Source organism: Pan troglodytes, chromosome 12 (genome assembly GCF_028858775.2).
Source record: "Pan troglodytes isolate AG18354 chromosome 12, NHGRI_mPanTro3-v2.0_pri, whole genome shotgun sequence".
In the NCBI taxonomy this organism is placed as follows: domain Eukaryota; kingdom Metazoa; phylum Chordata; class Mammalia; order Primates; family Hominidae; genus Pan; species Pan troglodytes.
In genome coordinates, this window is record NC_072410.2 from 26,120,328 (window position 1) to 26,143,456 (window position 23,129).

Consider the following 23,129-nt stretch of genomic DNA (forward strand, 5'->3'; position numbering starts at 1 on the left):
GTCCTGGGCTCAGGGCCCTGGCAGCGACACTGCCCAGCCCCTGGGGGAACAAGAGCCTCAGTCCTGAAAGGAGATGTGCCCACAGTGCCCACAAGGCAAACTTTTCTGGGTACTGGGGAGGAACGATGTCATGCACAGCATGGCTGCCACTGTCGTGAACTTGGTGAGTGCCCCTAGACCAGATGGCACCTGTGGGCTGCTGCTGTCCCATTGCTTATTCCCTTGTCAGCCTCTCTGCATGTTTCCAAACCCCAGCTTATGACTGTCAGGCTCCAGGAGCATTCAGATAAGGATCCCAGAAATGACCACCCTGCCCTTGTTTGAGGACCTGTGTTCAGTACCAAGGACCTTCTAAGCTGGTGGTCTCAGATGACAGTGTGTTAAGGCGCTGACCTGGAAATGATTTGAGGATCACAGAGAGGGCCCACCCTGTGATTGTCCTGCTGCCTGTGATGAGTGCAGGCATGCTTTCTCTCCCTTACGCTGGGCCCTGCCCTGGAGGGGCATGGCTGTGACCACAGGGAGCGAGGGGCAGAGGGACCAAGACCCCCATGCCAGGAGGTGGACGGAGTAGGAGGTTTCAAGTGGCACAGACCTGGGTGTCTGGGCCTGAGTGCTGGCTTTGCCGCTTACAGGCTGTGTGACTCTGGCAAAGTTGTTTGACTTCTCTGAGCTTGGTTTTCCATCTTCTAATTGGCAACAATGACAATGTCCTTCTACCACACAGACTTATGAGAATTAAATGGGATTTATTTAACGTGGAGTAATAGAAGTTTGCTACTATTGCTTCTTAGGAATGACCCAGCTCACCAGGTTTTTGTTTTTGTTTTTGTTTTCCACCTAGCTGCTGACATGGCCTCCAGAAACGTCTTTGGGAGCCTTTGGTCTTCTGTGGGATCTCATTGTGGATGGAATCTTCCTTCAGCCTGGTCAGTACTGGGATGCAGGGTGGAGATTGGCGCACTGAGCTCCCAAGCCTGTGATACGTGACTCTCAGTGCCTGGAGCCCAGCTGCAGGCGAGATGCTGGTGGGACATTGCATCCAGGGTGTAGAGGCATCAGGCCATCTTTGGCTTAGGCTCCAGCATTAGTAAAAAGCTGAACCAACAGGCTCCTCGGCACCTTGAACTGGCCTCAGATCTCAGCCCCTGTGGCCACGGCCAGGCTGACCTCACAGGCTCTTGGGATCCCAGAGCAGTCCAGGACAGTGGGTTCAGAATGAGACAGTCTCTAGGTCTGAGGGGACAGCTCACCCCCAAGTCCTTCCTGAAAGCGCCGGTTAGCTTGAGAGGGTTCCAGGAACATCCTCATCAAATCAGGGTGCTCCTTGGGTTGGAGTCACCAAAGGGAAGAGTCTGAAGCTGTCTCCCTCACTGACAGCCTTCTTTGGCTGATAGGACATCCACAGTGCCCCTGAGTTTGGTCTGGGTGGGAATGAGAGCCTCAAGCTGGTGCCTTGGTTGTGGCATTTAGGAGGTATATTTAATTCCTCTTTATAATGCTTTTGGATGTTCAGAGTTCCACAGAAGGAATTAATTTCCCCCCCTAGTGGCTGCACCCTCCCTAGACTGTCATCATTTGGTACCTGAACCTAGACACTTTGGCACCAAAAAATATCATGTAACCAGTTGAAAGTTGCTTAAGCAGACAGTAAGAGGGACTCCCAGGTGGTCAGACCCCGCCTCTGCCCCAGCTGTAGGCTGCTCACCCCAGAGCAAGAAAGCACATGGCCCTGAAGGCCAAGGCCAAGGATGTACCATGAGCCTTTAAGTTTCTGCTTTTGTGCCTCTTCTGCTTCAGGAGTTGGCTGAGCTGGAGCCATCTGTCAAATTAGAGCATTCCAGACTCCTCCGCCCCTGCCCTCCATGGAGCCCTCTAAGCGAGGTCTTCTGAGTAGCACCAGTCTCAGCGCCCTCTCCCTTTTCGTAACCTCTGCCCCTGTAGCCCCCGATGCCCTTTGGAGCCCCAGGGGCCGCCTCTGCGGCATGCCTGCCCTTTAGGGGAACAGAGGCCTCCCTTGTCCTGCTCCCTGCAGTGGTATGTGTCTCCTCCGCTGAGGCAGAGGGGATGCCCCACTCTCCTTTGCTTCTTGCCACGTTGTCTCTGATGCGCTCCCCATTAGGAAGGATCAGAAACAAGCTCTTGAGTCCCCTGTCAGCTTAGCTCTGGCTCTTCTAACTCCAGAGCATCTCCTGTGGCCACTACCTGAGAGCCCAGCCTGGGATTGTGTTTCCCTGCCCAGGGGACCAGGGACTGGCCTAGAGAATTCCATGCCTGGGGTCGGGATCTCAACTGGTATGGGGAAAGTGAGAGGCCCGGTCCATTAGAGAACTGAATGCAGGGACTTGAGCAGATAGTTGCGTACCCAGGTTCTTAGCAGCATTGTTCACAATAGCTAAGAGGTGGAAGCAACCCAAGTGTCCATCCGTGAATGGATAAACCAAATGTGGTACATACATACAGTGGAATATTACTTGGCCTTAAAAAAGAAAGGAAATTCTTTGAATGTCCATGATGTATTATTTTTAAAAAAGAGGAAGGAAATTCTGACACATGCTACAAGATGGATGAACATTGAAAACATTACGCTGAGTGAAATAACATACAAAAGAACAAACACGTATATGAGGTACCCAGGGTAGTCAAATTCATATTCTATGTATATGAGGTACCCAGGGTAGTCAAATTCATAGAGACAGAAAGTGGAATGGTGGTTACCGGGGGCTAGGGGAAGGAGAGAGTGGGGAGTTACTGTTTAATGAGTACAGAGTTTCAGTTTTGCAAGAAAAAAGAGTTCGGAGATGGATGGTAGTGGTGATTGTACTACAGCGTGAATGTACTTACTACCACTGAACTGTGCACTTAGAAATGGTTAAGATGGTAAATTTTATGTTATGTGTATTTTACCACAACTTAAAAAAAAAGCTAGGTCAAGAGCAAAAGGGCCAGGTGCCCAGAGAGAATCTGCCAGGAGTCAGGACTAAAGATCAACTGCCATTTCAGGAAGCATTTCTAAGGTTAAATTAGATCCAGGATTGATGCAGAAGGAAGTCATTTCCTCAGGGTTTCACTAATAGCCTGGGGCTCTGAGTGTCTGAGAGGACAGCAGGCCTCTGGGGCACAGAGCTCAGGATAGACTGGGGCTGCCTTCCTTCACCCGTATCTATGATTTGTGTGTGCGCGCGCACGTGTGTGTGTGTGTGTGTTGAAGCCGCTTCTCATATGTAAACAGGAGATTTGTTTGTGTGTAAACTTCCATCCTTTCCTGGAGTTTGTGGTGACCAGCAGTTCTTCCCAGACTGTCCTAGGGAGATTCTTACACAATTGCCCGTATCCCAACCTGCTGAGTAAGGAAAGAGTTGAGGGGACCAGGACTTAAGAGCATTGACTATTACGGGTGTGCTCTAGTGACTGGGGCTGAGGGCCCGAGTGGTCCAGGGCACTCTAGTGTGTGTTGGTGGGGCGGGAACGGAGAATTGTATTCCTGGATTGAGAAGCAACACGTGTACATGTCAGCTGTGCAGAGAGCTCAGTGCACTCAGAGAAGGGATACTCTGGCACATTGCCATGCCTCATTGCAGTGAGCATTCATGTATTCAGCAAAGACACATTGAGCACCTCCTTCCTCAAGCACTTCGCTAGATGGCAAAGAGAGGATCAGGGATTAATAAAGTCCTGTTCTCAGGAGGCTAATAGGTGGGAGGGGATTAAATGAGCAGCGACCATCAGAGACAGAAAGGAGGCAACGGGAAGAGGAATTACTTGTAGTCAGGTAGGTTTGGGATGTGGGGAGGCAGGAACCAGGAAGTGCTTTGTAGAAGATGAGACAGTTGAGCCATCTGTACCAGAAAGCAGAGACTGCAAACTCAGTTGCCTAGGGGGACTGAGTGAGCAAAGTCTGAGAGCTCCTGCCCGATGTAAAGGGGCTGTCCACATCAGGTTTGGTGCAGGTAAACGCAGGTCTGGTATTACCAAACCTCTTCATTTTCAAGAGAAGCCACATTTTAGTTAGGTCGTATTTTGACTATTGATAACAAATACCAACAGCAGTTTGTTAGCTCACATGACAAGGAATTCAGAGGCAGGTGATTCTGTGACACGTTCAGTAGATGCGCAGTCTCAGGGCTCTGGATTCTGCATGTGTCTTCTCACTACTTCCTCTCCGGGTTGCAGAATGGCTGCCGTAGCTCCCACCACCACTGTGTTCTCAGGAGACAAGAGTGTTCAAGGCAGCAAAGGAAAGGATGGGACATACGAGGTCACTGCTTCTCATACTTTCCCCTCTTTTTATCAGAACAGTTTTTCCATTTTGTTTCATTAGAACTGGGGTCACGGGCTTTAGAGGTCACTTGCCATGTTGTTTGTCTGTCCAGTGCCCTTTGAACATCACAGCTATGTCTGAAGAATTTCCAGCCTCATGAATCCTATCCCTTTAGGGTTGAATGCATGAGATTTACTCTTCCAGTCTTTTTTTTTTTTTTTTTTGAGATGGAGTCTTGCTCTGTCGCCCAGGCTGGAGTGCAGTGGCACAATCTCGGCCCACTGCAAGCTCCACCTCCCGGGTTCACGTCATTCTCCTGCCTCAGCCTCCTAAGTAGCTGGGACTACAGGCACCGCTACCACACCCGGCTAATTTTTGTATTTTTAGTAGAGACAGGGTTTCACCATGTTGGCCAGTCTGGTCTCGAACTCCTGGCCTCAGGTGATCCACCCACTTCAGCCTCCTAAAGTGCTGGGATTAGAGGTGTGAGCCACCGCGCCCAGCTGGGATATAGATGTTTATGTGAGATGTCCTGTTGGTAACTAACTCAGTTAAAACAACAAGAAAAAACCACCGCGAACCCATCTGCAGACTCCATTCAATTCAGACCACTGATCTGCAGCCTTTGGGTGGAGTATCAGGGTATACAGGGATGCAAGGGAAGCAGGGAGCAGTGGGAACAAAGACAAGGAGGTGGAAGAGTGGGGCTTTCCTTGAAGGGAGCAGAGGAGGAGATAAGACGAGGTCTTGAAGGCCAGGTCTTGAAGGACAGTGGGGGGCCATTGCAGGCGCAATGGAGCTTTATTAATATTTGTCAAGACCAGGATGGAATGGTTGGTTGTTTTAAAGATACAATTCACATAACATACAACTCACCCTTTTAAAACGTAAGATTCAGTAGTTTTTAGTATACTCAGAGTTGTTGAATCATCACCACTGTCTACTTGCAGAACATTTTCATCTCCCCAAAAAGAAACCTCTTAAAATGTGCTATATCCATAAAATGGAGTACTATTCAGCCATAAAAAAGGAAGGAGTGACATATGCTATAACATGCATGAAGCTTGAAAGCGCTGATAAGAAAATGGATACGAAAATTTCATGCCTATTCTGAAATGTCCAGAATAGGCAAATCCATAGAGACCAAAAGTTGATTAACAGTTGCCAGGAGATAGGGGAAGAAGGAATGGGGAGTGACTGCTGATGGGTAAGAGGTCTCTTTTTTACCAGATATGTGATTGGCAAATGTTTTCTCTCATTTTGTGGGTTTTCTTTGTAATCTCTTGATAATGTCCTTTGATGTACAAAATTTTAAAATTTTGGTGAAGTCCAACATATCTATTTTTTTCTTTTGTGGTGTCAAAATTAATGATATCATTGTCTAATCTCAGGTCATGAAAATTTTCACCTATGGTTTCTTCTAAGAGTTTTATACTTTTAGCTCATAAATTTAGGTCTTTGATCCATTTTGAGTTCATTTTTGTATGTGGTTTGAGACAGGAGTCTAGCTTGGTTCTTTTGCCTATGGGTATCCAGTTGTCTCAGCACCATTTGTTGAAAAGACTGTTCTTTCCCTATTGAATTCTGTTGGCACCCTTGTTGAAAATCATTTGACCATAAATGTAAGGGTTTATTTTTGAACTCTCAATTTTATTCCATTGGTTTATATGTCTACCCTTATGCTAGTACTCTAAATTTGTTATTACTATAGCTTGTAGTAAGTTTTAAAGTTGGGAAGTATGAGTCCTCTAACTATACTTTTTAAAAATTTGTTGGCCAGGCTCAGTGGCTCATGCCTGTAATCCCAGCACTTTGGGAGGCCGAGGCAGGCGGATCATGAGGTCGGGAGATCAAGACCATCCTGGCTAACACAGTGAAACCCCGTCTCTACTAAAAATACAAAAAAAAATTAGCCGGGCATGGTGGCAGGCGCCTGTAATCCCAGCTACTCGGGAGGCTGAGGCAGGAGAATGGCGTGAACCTAGGAGGCGGAGGTTGCAGTGAGCCGAGATCGCACCACTGCACTCCAGCCTGGGTGACAGAGCGAGACTCTGTCTGAAAAAAAATTGTTTTGGCTGTTTTGGGTCCTTTCCATTTCCATGTGAATTTTAGGACCAGCTTGTCAATTTCTGCAACATTGAAAGCTGGGATTTTAATAGTGATTGTCTTGGATCTCTAGATAACTTTTGGGTACTATTGCTATCTTAATAGTAAGTCTTAATCCATGAACATGGGATGTCTTTCCATTTATTTAGATCCTCTTTAATTTCTGTCAACAATGTGTTGTAATTTTCAGTGTACATGTCTTACATTTCTTTGGTCAAATTTATTCCTAAGTATTTTATTCTTTTGGTGCTGTTATAAGTAGAGATGTTTTCTTAATCCCTTTTCAAATTGTTCATTGCTCATGTGTAGAAATACAGATTTGTATATATTAACCTGCTGAACTTGTTTATTAGCTGTGATAGTTTTTTTGTGGTAGAATTTGGTTTCGAAGGCAAACATACTCTTGTGCAACTAATTGATTAAGAGAAATGACCTCATGTTTCTTTAACAAAAATGTTTTAGCTGAGCTGGTATATGACTGGCCGTTAACCTAGCGCCAGTCTTGAAGCAATGTCTTCGGAAAAGGAGCTCTATCAGCGAGATCAAAACGCTTTAGAAAGGAGTAGAGCTTGCGTAGGTTCTTTTCCATTTGCTTCCAAGACAATTGTCCATTTTTACCTACCCATTTCATTCTCTGTTGGCTTCTATAATATTTGTGTAGGAGGAGGGGGATATAATAAAATAGAATGACCCTGGCCAGTACATTCTTTGGATATTTTGAAAGTGGGCGAGACGTTCAGCTCCAAGAACAAAATTCATTTCACGTTCTTGAGCAGGGTCTTAGGACACTTTGTTCTTCCTCACTTGATCATGCTTTTCCCTTTGTTCTCCTCGAGCTCTGGCCTCGTGACCACTGGGGCCTTGGGTTTCCGTACAGGCCTCATTTTGTGGGTTACTTTCTTTTCTGCCGTTGCCTGTTGCATTCTCTTTCCTTCATCTCTCCCTTCCTTTCTTTATTCCTCCTTCCCACTCCTCCTCTCAGAAAGCATTCACAAAGTTGCTTCTTGTAAAAGGAATAAAATGGAAACAAGATGGCCAGCAATCTTACCACCCAGGTAACCCCTGTTGTTATTTTTTAAACTACTCTCTGTACCAAGTTTAGCAAATTTAAATACTAGAGAAAGATGCAAAATAAAGAGTGAAAGTCTTCTTCCCAGCCACTCCCCACAACCACTTCCTCCTCCCAAGTACTCATTAGTACAGTTTCTTGTGATTATTTCCCGGCACAAAATGAATACACAATACACATTTCATCTATATTTTTATGTTTATATGTTTATCTATACCGTATTTCTTTCGCCACATTAGTATCCATCTGAAATTACCTCCAGTGCCGATTGCTCTTCCCAGAGTTTCCCAGTTCTCCCCACTGGTGTCTGGAGAGGCCACAGCCTGCACAAGGCAGGTCAGGTGGCGCTTTCTAGACCACAAGTCTGCCGAGTGAGGGGTCCTGGAGGTGGGATGAGCCACTGGGGTGCAAAAACAAAAAATTAATACATATTTCTGTTTTAGCTCATCCGTCTTTAAAAAAACTTATTGAGGCATAACTGAATACATTAACTTGCAGACATTTGAAGTGTATAATGTATACACTTACATATGTGCCTGTAAAATCATTGCCACAATCGAGCTAGTGAATATATTCCATGGCCCCCAAAAGTTTCCCTATGCCTCTTCATGATTGATCTCTCCTCCACCTCTTGTCTGTAGGAAACCACTGATCTACTTTGTCACTACAGGTTAGTTTGTATTCTCTAGAATTTTATATAAATGGAATTATGCAGTAGGTACTCTTTGTGGGCTGTGGGTGGGGAGGGTCTGGCACATTTCACATGGAATAATTATTTTGAAATTTAAGCAGTCTTTAGTCTATCAGGTTGACACTCTCTGTTTTTCACCATCTTATTAGGAGATGTCCTCGCCCCACCCGATCTGCCTCTCTTGTGGTTTGCAGGACAGCCTCCTGCTGCAGGAGGTGGGAAGCGAGCCAGTCAGAGCCCCTGGAGTGGAGGCTCCACGACCTTCTCATCTGCAGGTCACGTCTCCTGTGGCGGTGGTAGCAGCAGCTGCCCATATGTGTGGAGCACTTAAGTGCCTGGGCCCTGGACCCCATACCGTTCTCATGCTGGGTGCCCTTTACTCCCTGATTCCACAGGGCTGGTCCCATTGTCCTCAGGCCCAGAGAGGCGGGCTGGGATCCAGGTCTGCCACGCCAGCTGCACTCAGTCCCCGTGCTGGTGCTGTGAGAATGTTGTCTAGACCCAAATGGGCAGGAAAACACTTGGAGGACCACCCAGGAGACCCCAGGGCCCAGCTCCCTCAGAGCTGTCATGTGCTTGGCATAGCCCTTTCAAAGTCTCCAATTAGAATTTGATAACAGTAATTCAGCATCATAATTGATCTCTGTTTTTTAAAAACATTATTCTTGGATATGATAATAAAAGCAGTTTAATTGAAAATAATAGGTGACATTTCCAGAGAGCTTAATTTGTGCTAGGCACCAAGCCCAGGGCTTGGCCTATCTCATTTAATCACCACAACAACCCTACAAGTAGATACCATTATTGTCCCATGTTATAGGTAGTTGGGGCTGGAAAGCCTGCCCAAGCTCCTACTGTGTGTGCAATGCATGCCATCTCCTCTGTGGTCAGCCAGCCCTTGTCCAGCTCATTTTACCACACCCTCTCTGACTCTCTGTGCTGCGACCTCTCTGCGTTTCTTTTCTTCCATCTTCCTTCTGCCACAGGGCCTTTGCATGTGCCAGCCTCTTTACCTGGGACACTCTCCTCCTTCCCCTCAGCAGCTCTCTGACTTTGCCTTTGTTTTTTTGTTTGTTCATTTGTTTGTTTTGTTTTGTTTTGAGATGGAGTCTCGCTCTGTCGCCCAGGCCGGAATGCAGTGGCGCGATCTCGGCTCACTACAAGCTCCGCCTCCCAGGTTCACGCCATTCTCCTGCCTCAGCCGCCCAAGTAGCTGGGATTACAGGCGCCCACCACCACACCCAGCTAAATTTTTGTATTTTTGGTAGACACAGTGTTTCACTGTGTTAGCCAGGATGGTCTTGATCTCCTGAGCTCTTGATCCGCCCGCCTCAGCCTCCCGAAGTGCTGGGATTACAGGGGTGAGCCACCGTGCCTGGCCTTGTTTTGTTTTGAGACAGAGTCTCACTCTGTTGCCCAGGCTGGAGCGCAGTGGCACGATCTTAGCTCACTGCAACCTCTGCCTCCCGGGTTCAAGTGATTCTCCTGCCTCAGCCTCCCGAGTAGCTAGGATTACAGGCACGTGCCACCATGCCCGTCTAATTTTTGTATTTTTAGTAGAGACAGGGTTTCGCCATATTGGCCAGGCTGGTCTCCAACTCCTGACCTCAAGTGATCCACCCACCTCAGCCTCCCAGGTGCTGGGATTACAGGTGTGAGCCACCACACCCGGCCTGACTTTCTTCTTAACTCCATCTCTTCCTCTCTGTTATGGACTTCTCTGGCATTACCTGCTCAAGGAGGCCTGCCCTGCGGGCGTGTGCCGCCTCCTTGCTTCTATGCTTGGCTCCCTTTTCCACTCGTGGCTTTAGTCATAGTTGATGGTGGGTTCTTTGATTAATATTGTCTCTCCCAATGGGCCGTGAGCTCCAAAGTACAGGGACCATGTTTTTGTTTTGCTTTTAGTTTTAGTTATCTGTTGGGTTCCTGGAAGCTATGTGAGCAGGGACACTGTAGGACCCAGGTGGTTTTTGTTGAATGAGTGGGTGGGTCTCCAGAAACACTGCGTCTCCTGGTGGACAGCAGCATCTTTTCCAGATAGCTGCTCTGATCCTGTGGCCAGTCAGCTGTGGAGCTGGGTGTACCAGAGAAGCTCTGATGTGCTCTCTGGTCCTCCAGCATCAGGCCCTGAGGTCTGTTGGCCCTGTGGGGGCAGGCATGCATGCTTTACCCCAGCTCAGCCGGCATCTCCAGAGTCTCCCTGCCTGTGGCGCACTCAGCTCCTGTCCCCACCACTACATTCCACCACCTATACAAGGGGACCCTCAGGTACTGTGCCATCAGTAGCTCGTGAGGCCCAGGTGAGTTCGTTCCCTTAGGACAGTACCTGTCGTCAGGAATTTTTAAAGCTCTCAGGTGATTTTTATGTGGAGCTGGGGCTGAGATGCTCCAGGTTTTGAGAACTTTGGCCAAGTGCACAAACCTCTTGCAGGAGAGGTGGCCAGGCAATAGTGGGGGTTTTGCCTACCACTTTAGCTCAGGACTCTCAACCCCCACTTTTAAAATGAGGTGCAAAATAAATTTAAGTGACTTAAACTCGGAGAGCACTTTTTTGTTGTTGTTGAGACAAGGTCTCACTCTGTCACCCAGGCTGGAGTGCAGTGGTGGCATCAGGGCTCACTGCAACCATGACCTCGACCTCTCGGGCTCAGGTGATCCTCCTGCCTCAGCGTCCTGAGTGGCTGGGACTACAGGTGCGTGCCACCACGCCCGGCTAATTTGTTTGTATTTTTTGTAGAGATAGGGTCTCACTGTGTTACCCAGGCTGGTCTCGAACACCTGGGCTCAAGCGATCTGCCTGCCTGGGCCTCCCAACTTGTGGGGATTATAGGTGTGAGCCCCCGCGCCCAGCCCAACACTTCTTAATGTTTGACTTTTAGACTCTGATCAGAGGATGGCTGCAGCTCCCCCAGTACTGAGCCTCCGGCCCTGGCAATTTTCAGCTATGGCTGAGCGTTAAAAAGTATGACGTCTGTGTCCTACCCTCTGAGATCAGTCTGAGGCACAGCCTGGGCATTAGCATTTTAAAGCCTCCCCTGCTGATTCCAGTGGGCATCCAGAACTGAGAGCCCCTGGGCTACTGAGCCACGGGCAGTTGGCCTCAGGTGCGGCGAGAGGGGAGCCGGGGCTGGCATCTGAGGATTCCTGCCCACCCCCACCACCCTCATCATCCACCAGAGCACGGGAGTGTGGCCCTGAGTAATGCTCCGGAGCCAGGGCCACAGCTTTCCCTAGCTCAGTGGAGCCCAAACTTGGCTGTGTATTAGAATCACTTGGAAATTTTTTAAAATTCCAAAGCCCTAGTCCAGACCCCAGACTAATTAAACCACAATTGCTGGGGGTAGGGCACAGGTGGCAGTAATTTTTGACACTCCCTAAATGATTCCAACATGTGCAAACAGGCCAGGTGTGGTGGTTCACACCTGTAATCCCAGCACTTTGGGAGGACAGAGGCAGGAGGATTGCTTGAGCTCAGGAGTTCCATACCAGTCTGGGCAACATAGTGAAATCTCGTCTCTACTAAAAAAACAACAACAACAACAACAACAAAACCTGGGCATTGTGGTGTGTGCCTGTAGTCCTAGCTACTCTGGAGGCTGAGGCAGGAGGATAGCTTGAGCCCAGGAGGTTGAGGCTGCAGTGAACCACTGTGTTAGGCTCTCAGCTGGGTCCTTGATTGAGATGAGAGCAACCACCATCATCCCTTCCAGTGCCGGGTCTGCTGTGCTGCCCAAGAAACGGTGTGTGGAGACCCCCCTCCTGTTGTTATTTTTTTAAAGAATGCTTTTGTTAGCCAGGTGTGGTGGCTCACGCCTGTAATCCCAGCATTTTGGGAGGATGAGGTGAGCAGATCACCTGAAGTCAGGAGTTCGAGACCAGCCTGGCCAACATGGCAAAACCCCATCCCTACTAAAGATATAAAAAATTAGTCAGGTGTGGTGGCAGGCGCTGGTAATCCCAGTTACTTGGGAGGTTGGGGCAGGAGAATCACTTGAACCCAGGAGGCAGAGGTTGCAGTGAGCCAAGATCACGCCATTGCACTCCAGCCTGGGGGACAGAACAAAGCTCTGTCTCAAAAAAAAAAACAACAACCAAAAAAAAAACCCGGGCGTGGTGGCTCACGCCTGTAATCCAGCACTTTGGGAGGCCAAGGCGGGCAGATCACAAGGTCGGGAGATCAAGACCATCCTGGCTAATATGGTGAAACCCCGTCTCTACTAAAAATACAAAAACTTAGCCGGGCGTGGTGGCCGGCACCTGTAGTTCCAGCTACTCGGGAGGCTGAGGCAGGAGAATGGTGTGAACCCGGGAGGTGGAGCTTACAGTGAGCAGAGATCATGCCACTGCACCCCAGCCTGGGCAACAGAGCGAGACTCCGTCTCAAAAATAAATAAATAATAAATAAATAAATAAAAAGAAGAATACTTTTGTTGTTGTATTTTTTTTAATAGCCTTTATTTTTTAGAACAGTTTTGGGCTTACAGAAAACTTGATCAGAAAGTAGTTTCTGTATACTCATTCTCCACTCCCACCCACCCACCAGTTTCCTCTATTATTTACATCATATGTTAGTGTGTATATTTGTTACAATATCAATACATTATTAACTGAAGTCCATAGCCTAAATTAGGGTTGTGTTGTGCAGTTCTATGGATTTTAACAAATGGCCAGGCGTGGTGGCTCACGCCTGTAATCTCAGCACTTTGCGGAGCCGAGGCACGTGGATCACCTGAGGTCAGGAGTTCGAGACCAGCCTGGACAACATGGTGAAACCCCCTGTCTACTAAAAAAGTACAAAAATTATCCAGGCATGGTGGTGCATGCCTGTAATCGCAGCTACTTGAGAGGCTGAGGCAGGAGAATTGCTTGAACTTGGGAGGCAGAGGTTGTAGAGAGCTGAGATTGTGCCACTACACTCTAGCCTGGGAGACAGAGTGAGACTCCGTCTCAAAAAAAAAAAAAAAAAAAAAAAGTATAGACATGCTCATCCTTACTGTATCATACAGAATAGCTTCATTGCCCTAAAAATGTCCTCAGTGCTACCTGTTCATCCTATCCTCCTTGCCCCCCTCCTTCACCCTCCACGCCCCCCTCCTTCACCCTCCACGCCCCCCAACCCACCCTAGTTCCTGGCAAGCACTGCTTTTGTCACTGTCTCTATAGGTTTGCCTTTTTCAGATATCCTATAGTTGGAATCACACAGTCTGTAGTCTTTTCACATTGGCTTCTTTCACTCAGCAGTAATTATTTCAGGTTTTTCCATGCCTTTTCGTGGCTTGATAGCTCATTCCCTTTTTATTGCTGAATAATATTCCATTGTGTAGTTGCACTGTAGTTTATTTGTTCATCTTTTTTTTTTTTTTTTTTTTTTTTTTTGAGACAGGGTCTCGCTCTGTCGCCCAGGCTGGAGTGCAGTGATGTGATCTCGGCTCACTGCAAGCTCCGCCTCCCGGGTTCACGCCATTCTCCTGCCTCAGCTTCCCGAGTAGCTGGGACTACAGACGCCCGCCACCGCGCCCAGCTAATTTTTTGTATTTTTAGTAGAGACGAAGTTTCACCATGTTAGCCAGGATGGTCTCGATCTCCTGACCTTGTGATCCGCCCACCTTGGCTTCCCAAAGTGCTGGGATTACAGGCGTGAGCCACCGCGCCCGGCCTATTTGTTCATCTCTTGAAGGCCACGTTGTTTGCCTCCAATTTTTGACAATTTTGGATAAAGCTGCTATAAACGTTTACGTACAGCTTTTTGTGTGGGCGTAAATTTACAGTTTATTTGAGTAAAATACCAAGGAGCACAATCGCTAGGTTGTACGGTAAGTGTTTAGCTTTGTAAGAAGCAACCAGACTATTTTCCAAAGTTCCATTTTACATTCTCACCAGCAATGAATGAAAGTTCCTGTTGCTCCACTTTCCTGCTAGCATTTGATGTCTCTGTTTCATATTATTCCAGAGATCAGGCATATTCCAAAACCGTCCAGTTCAAAAATCCAAACTGGGGCTGGCAGGGCGCAGTGGCACCCGCCTGTAATCCTAGCACTTTGGGAGGCTGAGGTGGGTGGATCACCTGAGGTCAGGAGTTAAAGACCAGCCTGGCCAACATGGTGAAACCCTGTCTCTATTAAAAATACAAAAAAATTAGCCAGGCGTGGTGGTGTGCACCTGTAATCCCAGCTGCTTGGGAGGCCGAGGCAGGAGAATTGCTTGAACCCAGGAGGCAGAGGTTGCAGTGAGCCGAGATCGTGCCACTGCACTCCAGCCTGGGTGACAGAGCAAGACTCCGTCTCCAAACAAAAATTAAAACCTGAAAATCCAAACTGGGAGAGAATCTGGTAGATCATTCATTTATGGACATTACTGGGAAACTCTTAGGTTGAGTCTAAAACAGTCTCAACCTTTTGCTTTCCAAACTTGCGAGGGTAGTTTGCTACTGCTACCTTCCTGAGTTGTGCTGAGGGAGCCCTGTATCCTTAAAAACAACCAAGAATGCATGCTTAGGTGGCCAAGTGAGAAGGCGATTGCCTGGAGCTGAGCCGTAATAGCTGGGCCTCTACCAGCCGTGCTGGACTGTGATGTGACCTTGAGCATGAGAGGCACATGCTAAGAACAGCAGATCCGAGAGACGGGCTCCTGAGATCCTGCAGGTACAGTCAGGTCTCTGCACCAGCTGTGACCTGCCTACTTGCAGACTTCTTTTTTGTCAGAGAATAAAATTCTGCTTTTTGAAGGCTGGGTAGGTTTTTTTCTTTTGTTTTTGTTTTTTGTTTGTTTGTTTTAATTTTGTTCCATTTTGTTATTTGTAGCCAAACCTAATTCTAGCAGATATGAGTGGTTCTGTGGTTTGGCACGATGTCGCTCTGTCACGCATACCGGGGGCCTCGAGTGCTTGCTGGTATTAGGTGACACCAGGCAGTGGTGTGAGTTACAGAAGGGCAGGGGAAAGGAGAGGTGCCCTGGGGATGGCATCACCTGCCCTGTACACATTTCTGTGAATAAGCAGGCCAGGGGCCTATAGAGATGGTGTTGGCGGGTGCAGAGTTGGTTATAGCAAGGTAGGGAGGTTGTCAGGGGCACCACAGGAAAGGCCTTGGGCTCAGGGTGAGTGGGGAGAAAAAGGAAAGAAAGGCACCCTCGGAGCTGGCTGCAGGGTAGAGAAGAAACAAAAAGAAGGTTCCAAAAGAATGTGGGTGCAGATCTGGAAAAGAGCCAGTGAGAGAGAGACCAGGAACAGCAAGCGGTCAGCATTTCTCAGTGTCTCCCTAGACACACGGTTTTCTCAGGAGAGGCAGTGGCACTCTTTGGGAGAACGCCGGTCTGCCTGCGTCCTGTGCTTACACTGTCATCGGGGCAACAAAATGTGCATGTTCTTAAAATAGGAAATGGATATGTCATAGTGTGGGGATACAGGATTTTGTTTTTTTTTTGTTGTTGAGGACCTGGCTCCCTTTGGTAATGACACTCCCTGTTTACAAGTCCAGTGGCTTCCCTTCATCCCTGGTCCTTGCCCCAGTCTTCCAGGCCAGCTGATCTGCCTCTCTCTCGCCCCCATCTGCCTCTCCATCCTCACCTCCAGCCCCTGGGCCTTGCACCCACTCCAGCACCCTGGGCTCCTTGCTCAACCTAGAAGACAGCAGTGCTCCCTGGCCTCAGGTCTCTGCCAGGCTCCCCAAGTCACTCAGGGTGCTCCAGCGTCCCCTGACCACCCTTCCTCCCAGCCACGGATGCCACCCAGCATCATTGGGCGTTATGTATCTTTCATGTGTGCGTTGTGTGTCCCCCACCCAACACCAACAACCCGAGAGCAGGGCTGCTTTGTGTTTTGTTCACCGCTGGGTCCCCGGCATTTAGAACAGCACCTGGTGTTTGCTTGCCATTTGCTGAGTGAATGCACAGTTGAAATGACTAAAGCTAAAGCTAATTGACTAAAGCTGGCAATATTGAAACAAGTTTAAATTTAAGTAGAAAAGTGCTGCGGGAAGATAAGTGATTAGATTTGGGAGGATATGAAAGAATTGGATTTTAAGCCTCCCGTAAACATTGTGAGCCCCGCACTCCAGTTAGGATCGGACTCAGTGGGATGGGTAGCTTGCTTTCCTTTAGGAACCAGCCTCCTGGCCCTCTTGCCCCCTTGCCCATTAAGGCTGATGGGGACCTCCCCTCCTCCTGTGGTATCTCAGATTCAGGGAACTAGAACTCAGGCAGATGGTGCTGCTTGGCCCTCCCAGTGCAGCCACCCAGCAGAGCTCATTAGCTGTTTGATTTGGGGGTTAGGGAGGATAAGAATGGAGCCTGCAGACCCAGTCTCCTGCCGCCAAAGCCCTAAGGCCCAGGATGAGGACTCAGGGCACGAGGGAGGCCCAGAAGGGGGGCAGGAGCCAGGTCTTGGAGCTGAGGCTGGCGCTTCCAGTGACCGAAGAGGTTCTTGGGATGTGCATGGATTTCCAATTCCATGTAAGAGGTGCCAGGAGAACGGTAGTGAATTAACAGCTTCTTCCACGACACAGATGGAAAAGCCACTTTTATTTTAGGCCTGATGATTTTCTCCCTCTATCTTCCCCCCATACCCCCAAGTGTCAGTTCCATCCCAGAAGGGTAACCTAAAGGGATGCCTGCAGACTCACAGCCTCTACACAGAGCCCAGAGTCTTTGGGCTGTTCACGCTGGCAATTTTTTTTTAATTTTTTTTTAATTTTTTTATGAAACGGAGTCTCGCTTTGTTGCCCAGGCTGGAGTGCAGTGGCGCGATCTCGGCTAACTGCAACCTCCACCTCCTGGGTTCAAGCAGTTCTCCTGCCTCAGCCTCCCGAGTAGCTGGGATTACAGGCGTGCACTACCACGCCCGGCTAATTTTTGTATTTTTAGTAGAGACCGGGTTTCACCGTGTTAAGCCAGCATGGTCTTGATCTCCTGACCTTGTGATTTGCCCGCCTCGGCCTCCCAAAGTGCTGGGATTACAGGCGTGAGCCACCACGCCCGGCTTTTTTTTTTTTTTTTTTTTTTGAGACAGAGTCTCACTCTGTTGTACAGGCTGGGGTGCAGTGGCACGATTTCAACTCACTGCAACCTTTGCCTCCTGGGTTCAAGCAATTCTCCTGCCTCAGCCTCCTAAGTAGCTGGGATTACAGGCACCCACCACCATGCCCGGCTAATTTTTTTGTATTTTTAGTAGAGACAGGGTTTCACCACATTGACCAGGCTGGTCTCGAACTCCTGACCTAAGGTGATCCACCCACCTCGGCCTCCCAAAGTGCTGGGATTACAGGCGTGAGCCACCATGCCCGGCCCATGCTGGCATTTTAAAAGACACAGTGTTCCGGTGCTCCCCTGGGCATCACCTAAAATGACTGTTCTGTGCCTGGAGGAACTGAGTTGGGGAGCTGGAGCCTGGCAGCCTGACGTCTGAGTTTCCTCTGTGTCAGCTCTCCAGAAAGCCCTCATCGGGGACAAACAGAGCTCAGGAAAAGCTGAGTGCATGGCCCACTTCTAGGCAGTGTTAATTATGGGCTCCGGGGTGGTATTTTCCTGTCCTCAAGTCACCAGCCTCCACGGCTGCTGATGGGGACTTAACTGTCCCGAGGCCTCCCAGGCCCCTCCTCTGACACTGCTCCTGACACCTTGGCCTGGGTCGTGCTGTGCTGTGGAGCAGTTTCTGGGTGGGAGCGGGGAGAAGGGATGATGCCCAGCTGGAGGCTGGCAGAGTGGGCACTGCTGCCTGTGAGTCAGGAGGTTTCACAGCAGAAGATGCCTCTGTGTGGGCTGGGGTGGGGATCTCAAGGGGAGGCGGGCACAACCTCCTTGGGGTCTGAGGCTGCTGGCAGGAGGTTCCAACCCACCTGGGCCTCCCGGGGCCTCGCCCTAGGTTGATTGTCTTCCCCTCCCTGGAAAGTTCATCTGCCCGCCCACAGGTGCATGCACATACGTGCACAGTCCCCCGAAGGCCCTGGTGAACAGTTCTCTCTTTCCAGTAGAGTCTCATTGTGTTTTGCAGACTTCATTCTTCCCAGCTCGTTTGTAAGGCGAGTAAAGGGTATCATTACCACTCTTTACTTGTTAGGTTGCCCAAGAGAGGGAAAAAAAAAAAAAAAAAAACAAGAAAGTTTTTCCTCCTCCAAGAGTCTAATTACTTGTTTGGTGAGTCTCAACCCATATACATTTCCAAAGAGGGATACTCGATGCCTGCCGAAGAAATGTCCTTGGGCAGGTTTCAGAGACCCTCTGCCCGCCGTCCTGCCGTCTGCCAGCACTGCAGCTGGGCAGGACTGTTGCCAGCACTTTTCAGTGAGCTTAGGAAACTGATTCTTACGGTGGTCCTTGCGGAAGTCCCCACCCCGCTGCAGCCCTCCCTGCTTTGTGCCTGTTCTGCCTCCAGTCTTGACATGCCATGCTGCTTTGTGCTGCCCTGCCTCCGTCTTTTCTGTCTCTGTGTCAGAAAAGAGACATTCCCATTCCACCTTCCACATTTCATATTCCTTGTCTTGTCCGCTCACCACCTCCAAGTAACACCTGCTCCTCTGAGAAGGCTCTGTACCTTTTACCTGCTTTGATTTTTGCATAAAGACATTCACTTGTATTTCTTGATCTGGCTTCTGTTCCTCCTAGACCATGAGCTCCTTGAGGTCAAGGTCTCCTCTAGCTTGCCTTTTTATCTTCCACACCTAGCTAGTTCCTGAACACAGTGGAGTGTGCTGAAGTGGGTCCTCAGGATGGGACACTCACCCTCTAGAATGGTGAAGGCTCACGTATGTGCTTCTGATGTATCCCTAACCCAGCTTCCAGGTTCTTGAATCTGATGCCCCACCCATTGTCAAATTTAACATCTGCCTTCTGGATACTGCCAGCCCATCTTATGACTTGTTTTCAGTCTCCCTGTTTTGGTCCATTTGAGATGCTATGACAAAGTACCTTAGTCTGGGTAATTTATAAACTGGGAAATTTATTGCTTACAGTTCTGGAGGCTGGGAAGTCCAAGATCAAGGTACCAGCAAATTTGGTGTCTGGTGAGAGCTGCTCTCTGCCCCAAAGAGGAGGTCTTCTGGCCAATTCCTTATGTGGCAGAAGGGTAAAAGGGGCAACCAGCTCCCTCAGGCCTTCTTCCTTTATCAGGGCACTGATCCCATTTGTGAGAGCTCCATTCTCATGACCTAATTTTCCTCCCAAAGGCCCCACCTCTTGATGCTATCACACTTGGGATTAAATTTCAACATATGAGCTTTGGAGGCTATACATAAATACTCAGAACATAGCACCCTCTTAGCTGTGTAGTACTTGGTCAGATTTGTTTTGGATTCTCTCCATTCATTCATTCTAATTCTTCCATGCACCGGCCACGTTTTTAGGCATGGGGCCTGTAGAGATGACCAACACAGATGTGGCCCCTGCCCTCGTGGGACTCCTGTTCTACCGGGGAGAGACAGAAGGAGAAGCAAGTCAACTGCTAAGTCGGACAATGCTGAGGAATGAGAGCAGAGTGGAAACATAGGCTCTGTCCCTGGATGAGGTGTGGGAGCTCACGGTGCAGAGAACACGTGGGGCAGGAGGTCTTGGGCAGCCATCCTTGGAGAAGACATCTGGACCCATTCTTTTTTATCTTTCTATTCTCCCACTTATAAAAATGTCCTTAAGTAGTCTGACAGAAAAAAAGGCCCTGAGTACCTGAGTATGTAAGGTTCTCCCTGTTTGCTGATGTGGTCAGATTTTTTTTTTTTTTTTTTTTTTTTTTTTGGAGAGACGGAGTCTCGCTCTGTCACCCAGGCTGCTGGAGTGCTGGAGTGCAGTGGCTCTATCTCAGCTCATTACAACCTCCACCTCCCAAGTTCAAGCAATTATCCTGGGACTATAGGCTCATGCCGCCATGCTCGGCTACTTTCTTTTGTATTTTAGTAGAGATAGGGTTTCACCGTGTTGCCCAGGCTAGTCTCGAACTCCTTGAGCTCAGGCAATCTGCCTGCCTCAGTCTCTGAAAAGTGCTAGGATTAAAGGTGTGGGCCACTGTGCCCGGCCGATGTGGTCAGACTTTATCATGAATGTTTGGTTAAATTGGTCAAGGGAAACTGGTCCCCATAGCGCACACTTGCTTAGGAGACACGCCCCAGGCTGTGGGAGGCAGGCGAGGTGTGCTCCTAGCAGGGATGGTGGACTGGGGATGCCCAAATGTTGCAGCAGCAAGAGTGCTGCAGAGGCTGCAGTGGGCTGAGTGTCAGCCTCGGTGATTTGCAGGAAGAGAGTCTAAGGACGTGAGCCTGGTGTCCAGTGAGCCTTGTAGCTCGGGGCCTCTGGCACAGGACTCTTCGTGTCACTTGGCTGTGGGCAGCCGAGCACCCTGACTACTGCCTGATGTGGATGGCCAGATGGTCAGGGAGCGGTTGACCCAAGTGCAGCCATACCTTGAAGACCGGGTAAGAGAATATTCAAGAAAACATTGAAATTCACAAAGCCCCAGAAGTACTTGGAAACCACCAGTTGCTTCATTTCCCCAGATAACACCTGTGGTGTCAGAGAAGGCAAAAACTGGTTATCTTGGGCCAGGGGTCACGGCCAGCCCCTTCAGTGGGAGTGGTGCGCCCTGCCCTCCGTTCCCCATTCTAACTCTCTGCTCCCTTTTGGCCTGACAGATGAAGACAAGCACCTGTGGTGCCCCTCACTGCAAGAAGTCAGGGAGGCATTCCACAGCCTGGGTGCCCACAGTCCTGCCCTGTACCCTCTGGGGCCCTTTTGGCACGGTGGCAGGTGAGTACTTCTGCTTCCTCACTGCCTTTTTCTTTCATATTTTTTAAGAGACAGGGTCTCTCTCTGTCACTCAGAACTGGAATACAGGGGTATAATCATAGCTCACTACGGCCTCCACCTCCCAGGCTCAAGTGATCCTCCCACCTCAGCCTCCTGAGTAGCTGGGACTACAGGCACGCACCACCACGCCTGGCGAATTTTTTAATTTTTTGTAGAGGTGGCGGGGGGGGGGGGGGTCTCCCTACGTTGTCCAGGCTAGTCTTGAACTCTTAGGCTCAAGTGATCCTTCTGCTTTGGCCTCCCAAAGTGCTGAGATTACAGGTATGAGCCACCCCATGCCCAGCCACCTGTTCTCTTGTTTGTTTGGAAGTTGCTGGACTCAGGCTGTATCCCATGTGTAGGGAATTACAGAACAACCACACACCCCCGCCTGTGGATCTGAGTATCACACGAAGAAGGAATTTCCTTGCTCCCAGCCTCAGGGAGATGGGAAGCCCCCAGGATGGATGAGCCTGTTTTTGGCACTTCCTGACTCAGCCCCCGCTGCCCCCACTCTCTGGTGAAACCCAGACTTCATAGCCTGGTTAGTATCCTTGCAGACACGTCCCAGTCCCTTAAGTCTCTTCAAGCCACTTGTTTGGCCCGTTACCTAATATCCACTCAGGAACAGCAGGGCATGCTTTTATGTTCCCACAACCCTCAGTTTTGTGTCATGAGTGCCCCCGTTGAGCCCCGGGCTGACTTGCTCGTGGACAGTCATGATCATTTGCCTATGCCTGGTCCCTGCCTGTGGGGAGGAGCGCCACGTGATGCATAAATAGCTCTGGTGGGCGGATGGCGACTTAGCTTAAGGTCGTAAAAGTGTTATATTATCATCATCTTGTTCTACAAATTTTAGCACATCCAAACTCTCTTGAGAACCCTTGAAGAAGGTGATTTGAGGTGGAACAGAGTGTTTTGAAGCCTGGAGGGGCTGTTGTATAGGACTTCCCCCCATGCTTCCCGCTGACAATCCGTCAGCCCCAGGAGGTGCCAGGCCCCCCTTCCCTCGCCTTGGCAGGCAGATGTTCCTCTGCATGGAAAGTGGGAGCTCTCCTAAGAACCTGTTCCACGACTGTGTTTAGCAATTGTCTGCCAAGCCAAACCACACTCAGCTCTGCTATAAATACCCCACACATGTGCCAGCCTGCCGTGCTCCTGCCCCTTTCCCTCCCGGAGCTCGCAGCTCCATGTCTGGTGTAATGAGCCACTTGCCTCCTCCTGGCACAGAGCTGCAATCGCACACCGTCTTGGATGAGCGGGGGAGAGAATTACACTCAGAAAAACAAATGAACGTCTGAGGCAGGCAGGGGCCATGGAGTCCAGAAGAGCCACTTGTGACTGCTGTGATGAGTGTCCCTGTGTCGTCCTGGGAGTGGGAGGCGGCACTGGAGACATAGCCACTGGGTCTCGCTCTGCTCTGCAAAGAGCTGCTTCCCCCACTGCCTCCCGGTTCTCCCAGGATTTGACTGCGGCTTGCCCTTCATGCTGCGTGACAAATCCGTTGTCTCCAGAGGCAGAGTGGGCAGGAGAGATGAGAACTGTGGCCCTTTAAACACATCATCTCAAGTACTTTGGGACACAAACCCCGGCACGCAGACTTCAGCTTTCCCAGGCGCAGTTAAGCCTTGTGTGGGAGGAAAGCAGGGCTGTGTTGTCCTAGATCGGGCCCAGGGAGCTGCCAGGGCCTCATGTCGTGTCCCAGACACACTGTTTTAACATCTACCTCTTTTGGGCCCCAGACCTTGGCCTGGCTGTTGACACCATTTCCCATCAGAGGATTCAGAACTACCCTCGAGGACCTGGCTGACAGCCGCAGGGCTGATTTCCCTGCTCCTGGCTCTGGGAGAAGGCTGGGGGACCACCTGTCAAGCCCCTCAGGGCTGGGGAGGCTTTCCTGCCCGGAGCCCCTCCCCATGTCTTCCTCGGGGTAGGAGGATGGCGAAAATGCCTGGGTAGGTTTCCTGGGCTGCTGCGTTGTGTCATGGATTGGAGGGTGACCCCTCCGGAGTATTCGGGAAGCATCAAGGAGGTTCCAGCATCTCCTCCCCAAGGGTATGGCATCCTTCATGGATGCATGGGCCACAAGAGAAACCCCACGGCAGGCTATCTTCTCCCTGTGTTCCTTCTCGTCCTGGTTCCTCACCAACTCAGAGGCTGTCTTGTGCGAGCTGGCTCCGCCCAGGCATCTTTTTTTCTGCTGACTTCAGGGATGCCTTCATCCAGGGGAACGGATACCT

General features: G+C 49.6%; 1 protein-coding gene across 5 annotated transcripts in view; it reads left to right on the plus strand.

Annotated features, from left to right (window-relative positions):
• The window catches only part of FAM178B (family with sequence similarity 178 member B), a 111,901-nt gene that overhangs the window by 37,682 nt on the left and 51,090 nt on the right, over window positions 1–23,129 (plus strand). For all 5 annotated transcript variants that reach the window (XM_063789568.1, XM_063789571.1, XM_063789570.1 and 2 more), the window contains exons 8-9: window positions 845–929; window positions 20,736–20,850. In XM_063789568.1, coding sequence (XP_063645638.1) covers window positions 845–929; window positions 20,736–20,850 — 200 coding nt within the window. The remainder of the gene's footprint in view (window positions 1–844; window positions 930–20,735; window positions 20,851–23,129) is intronic.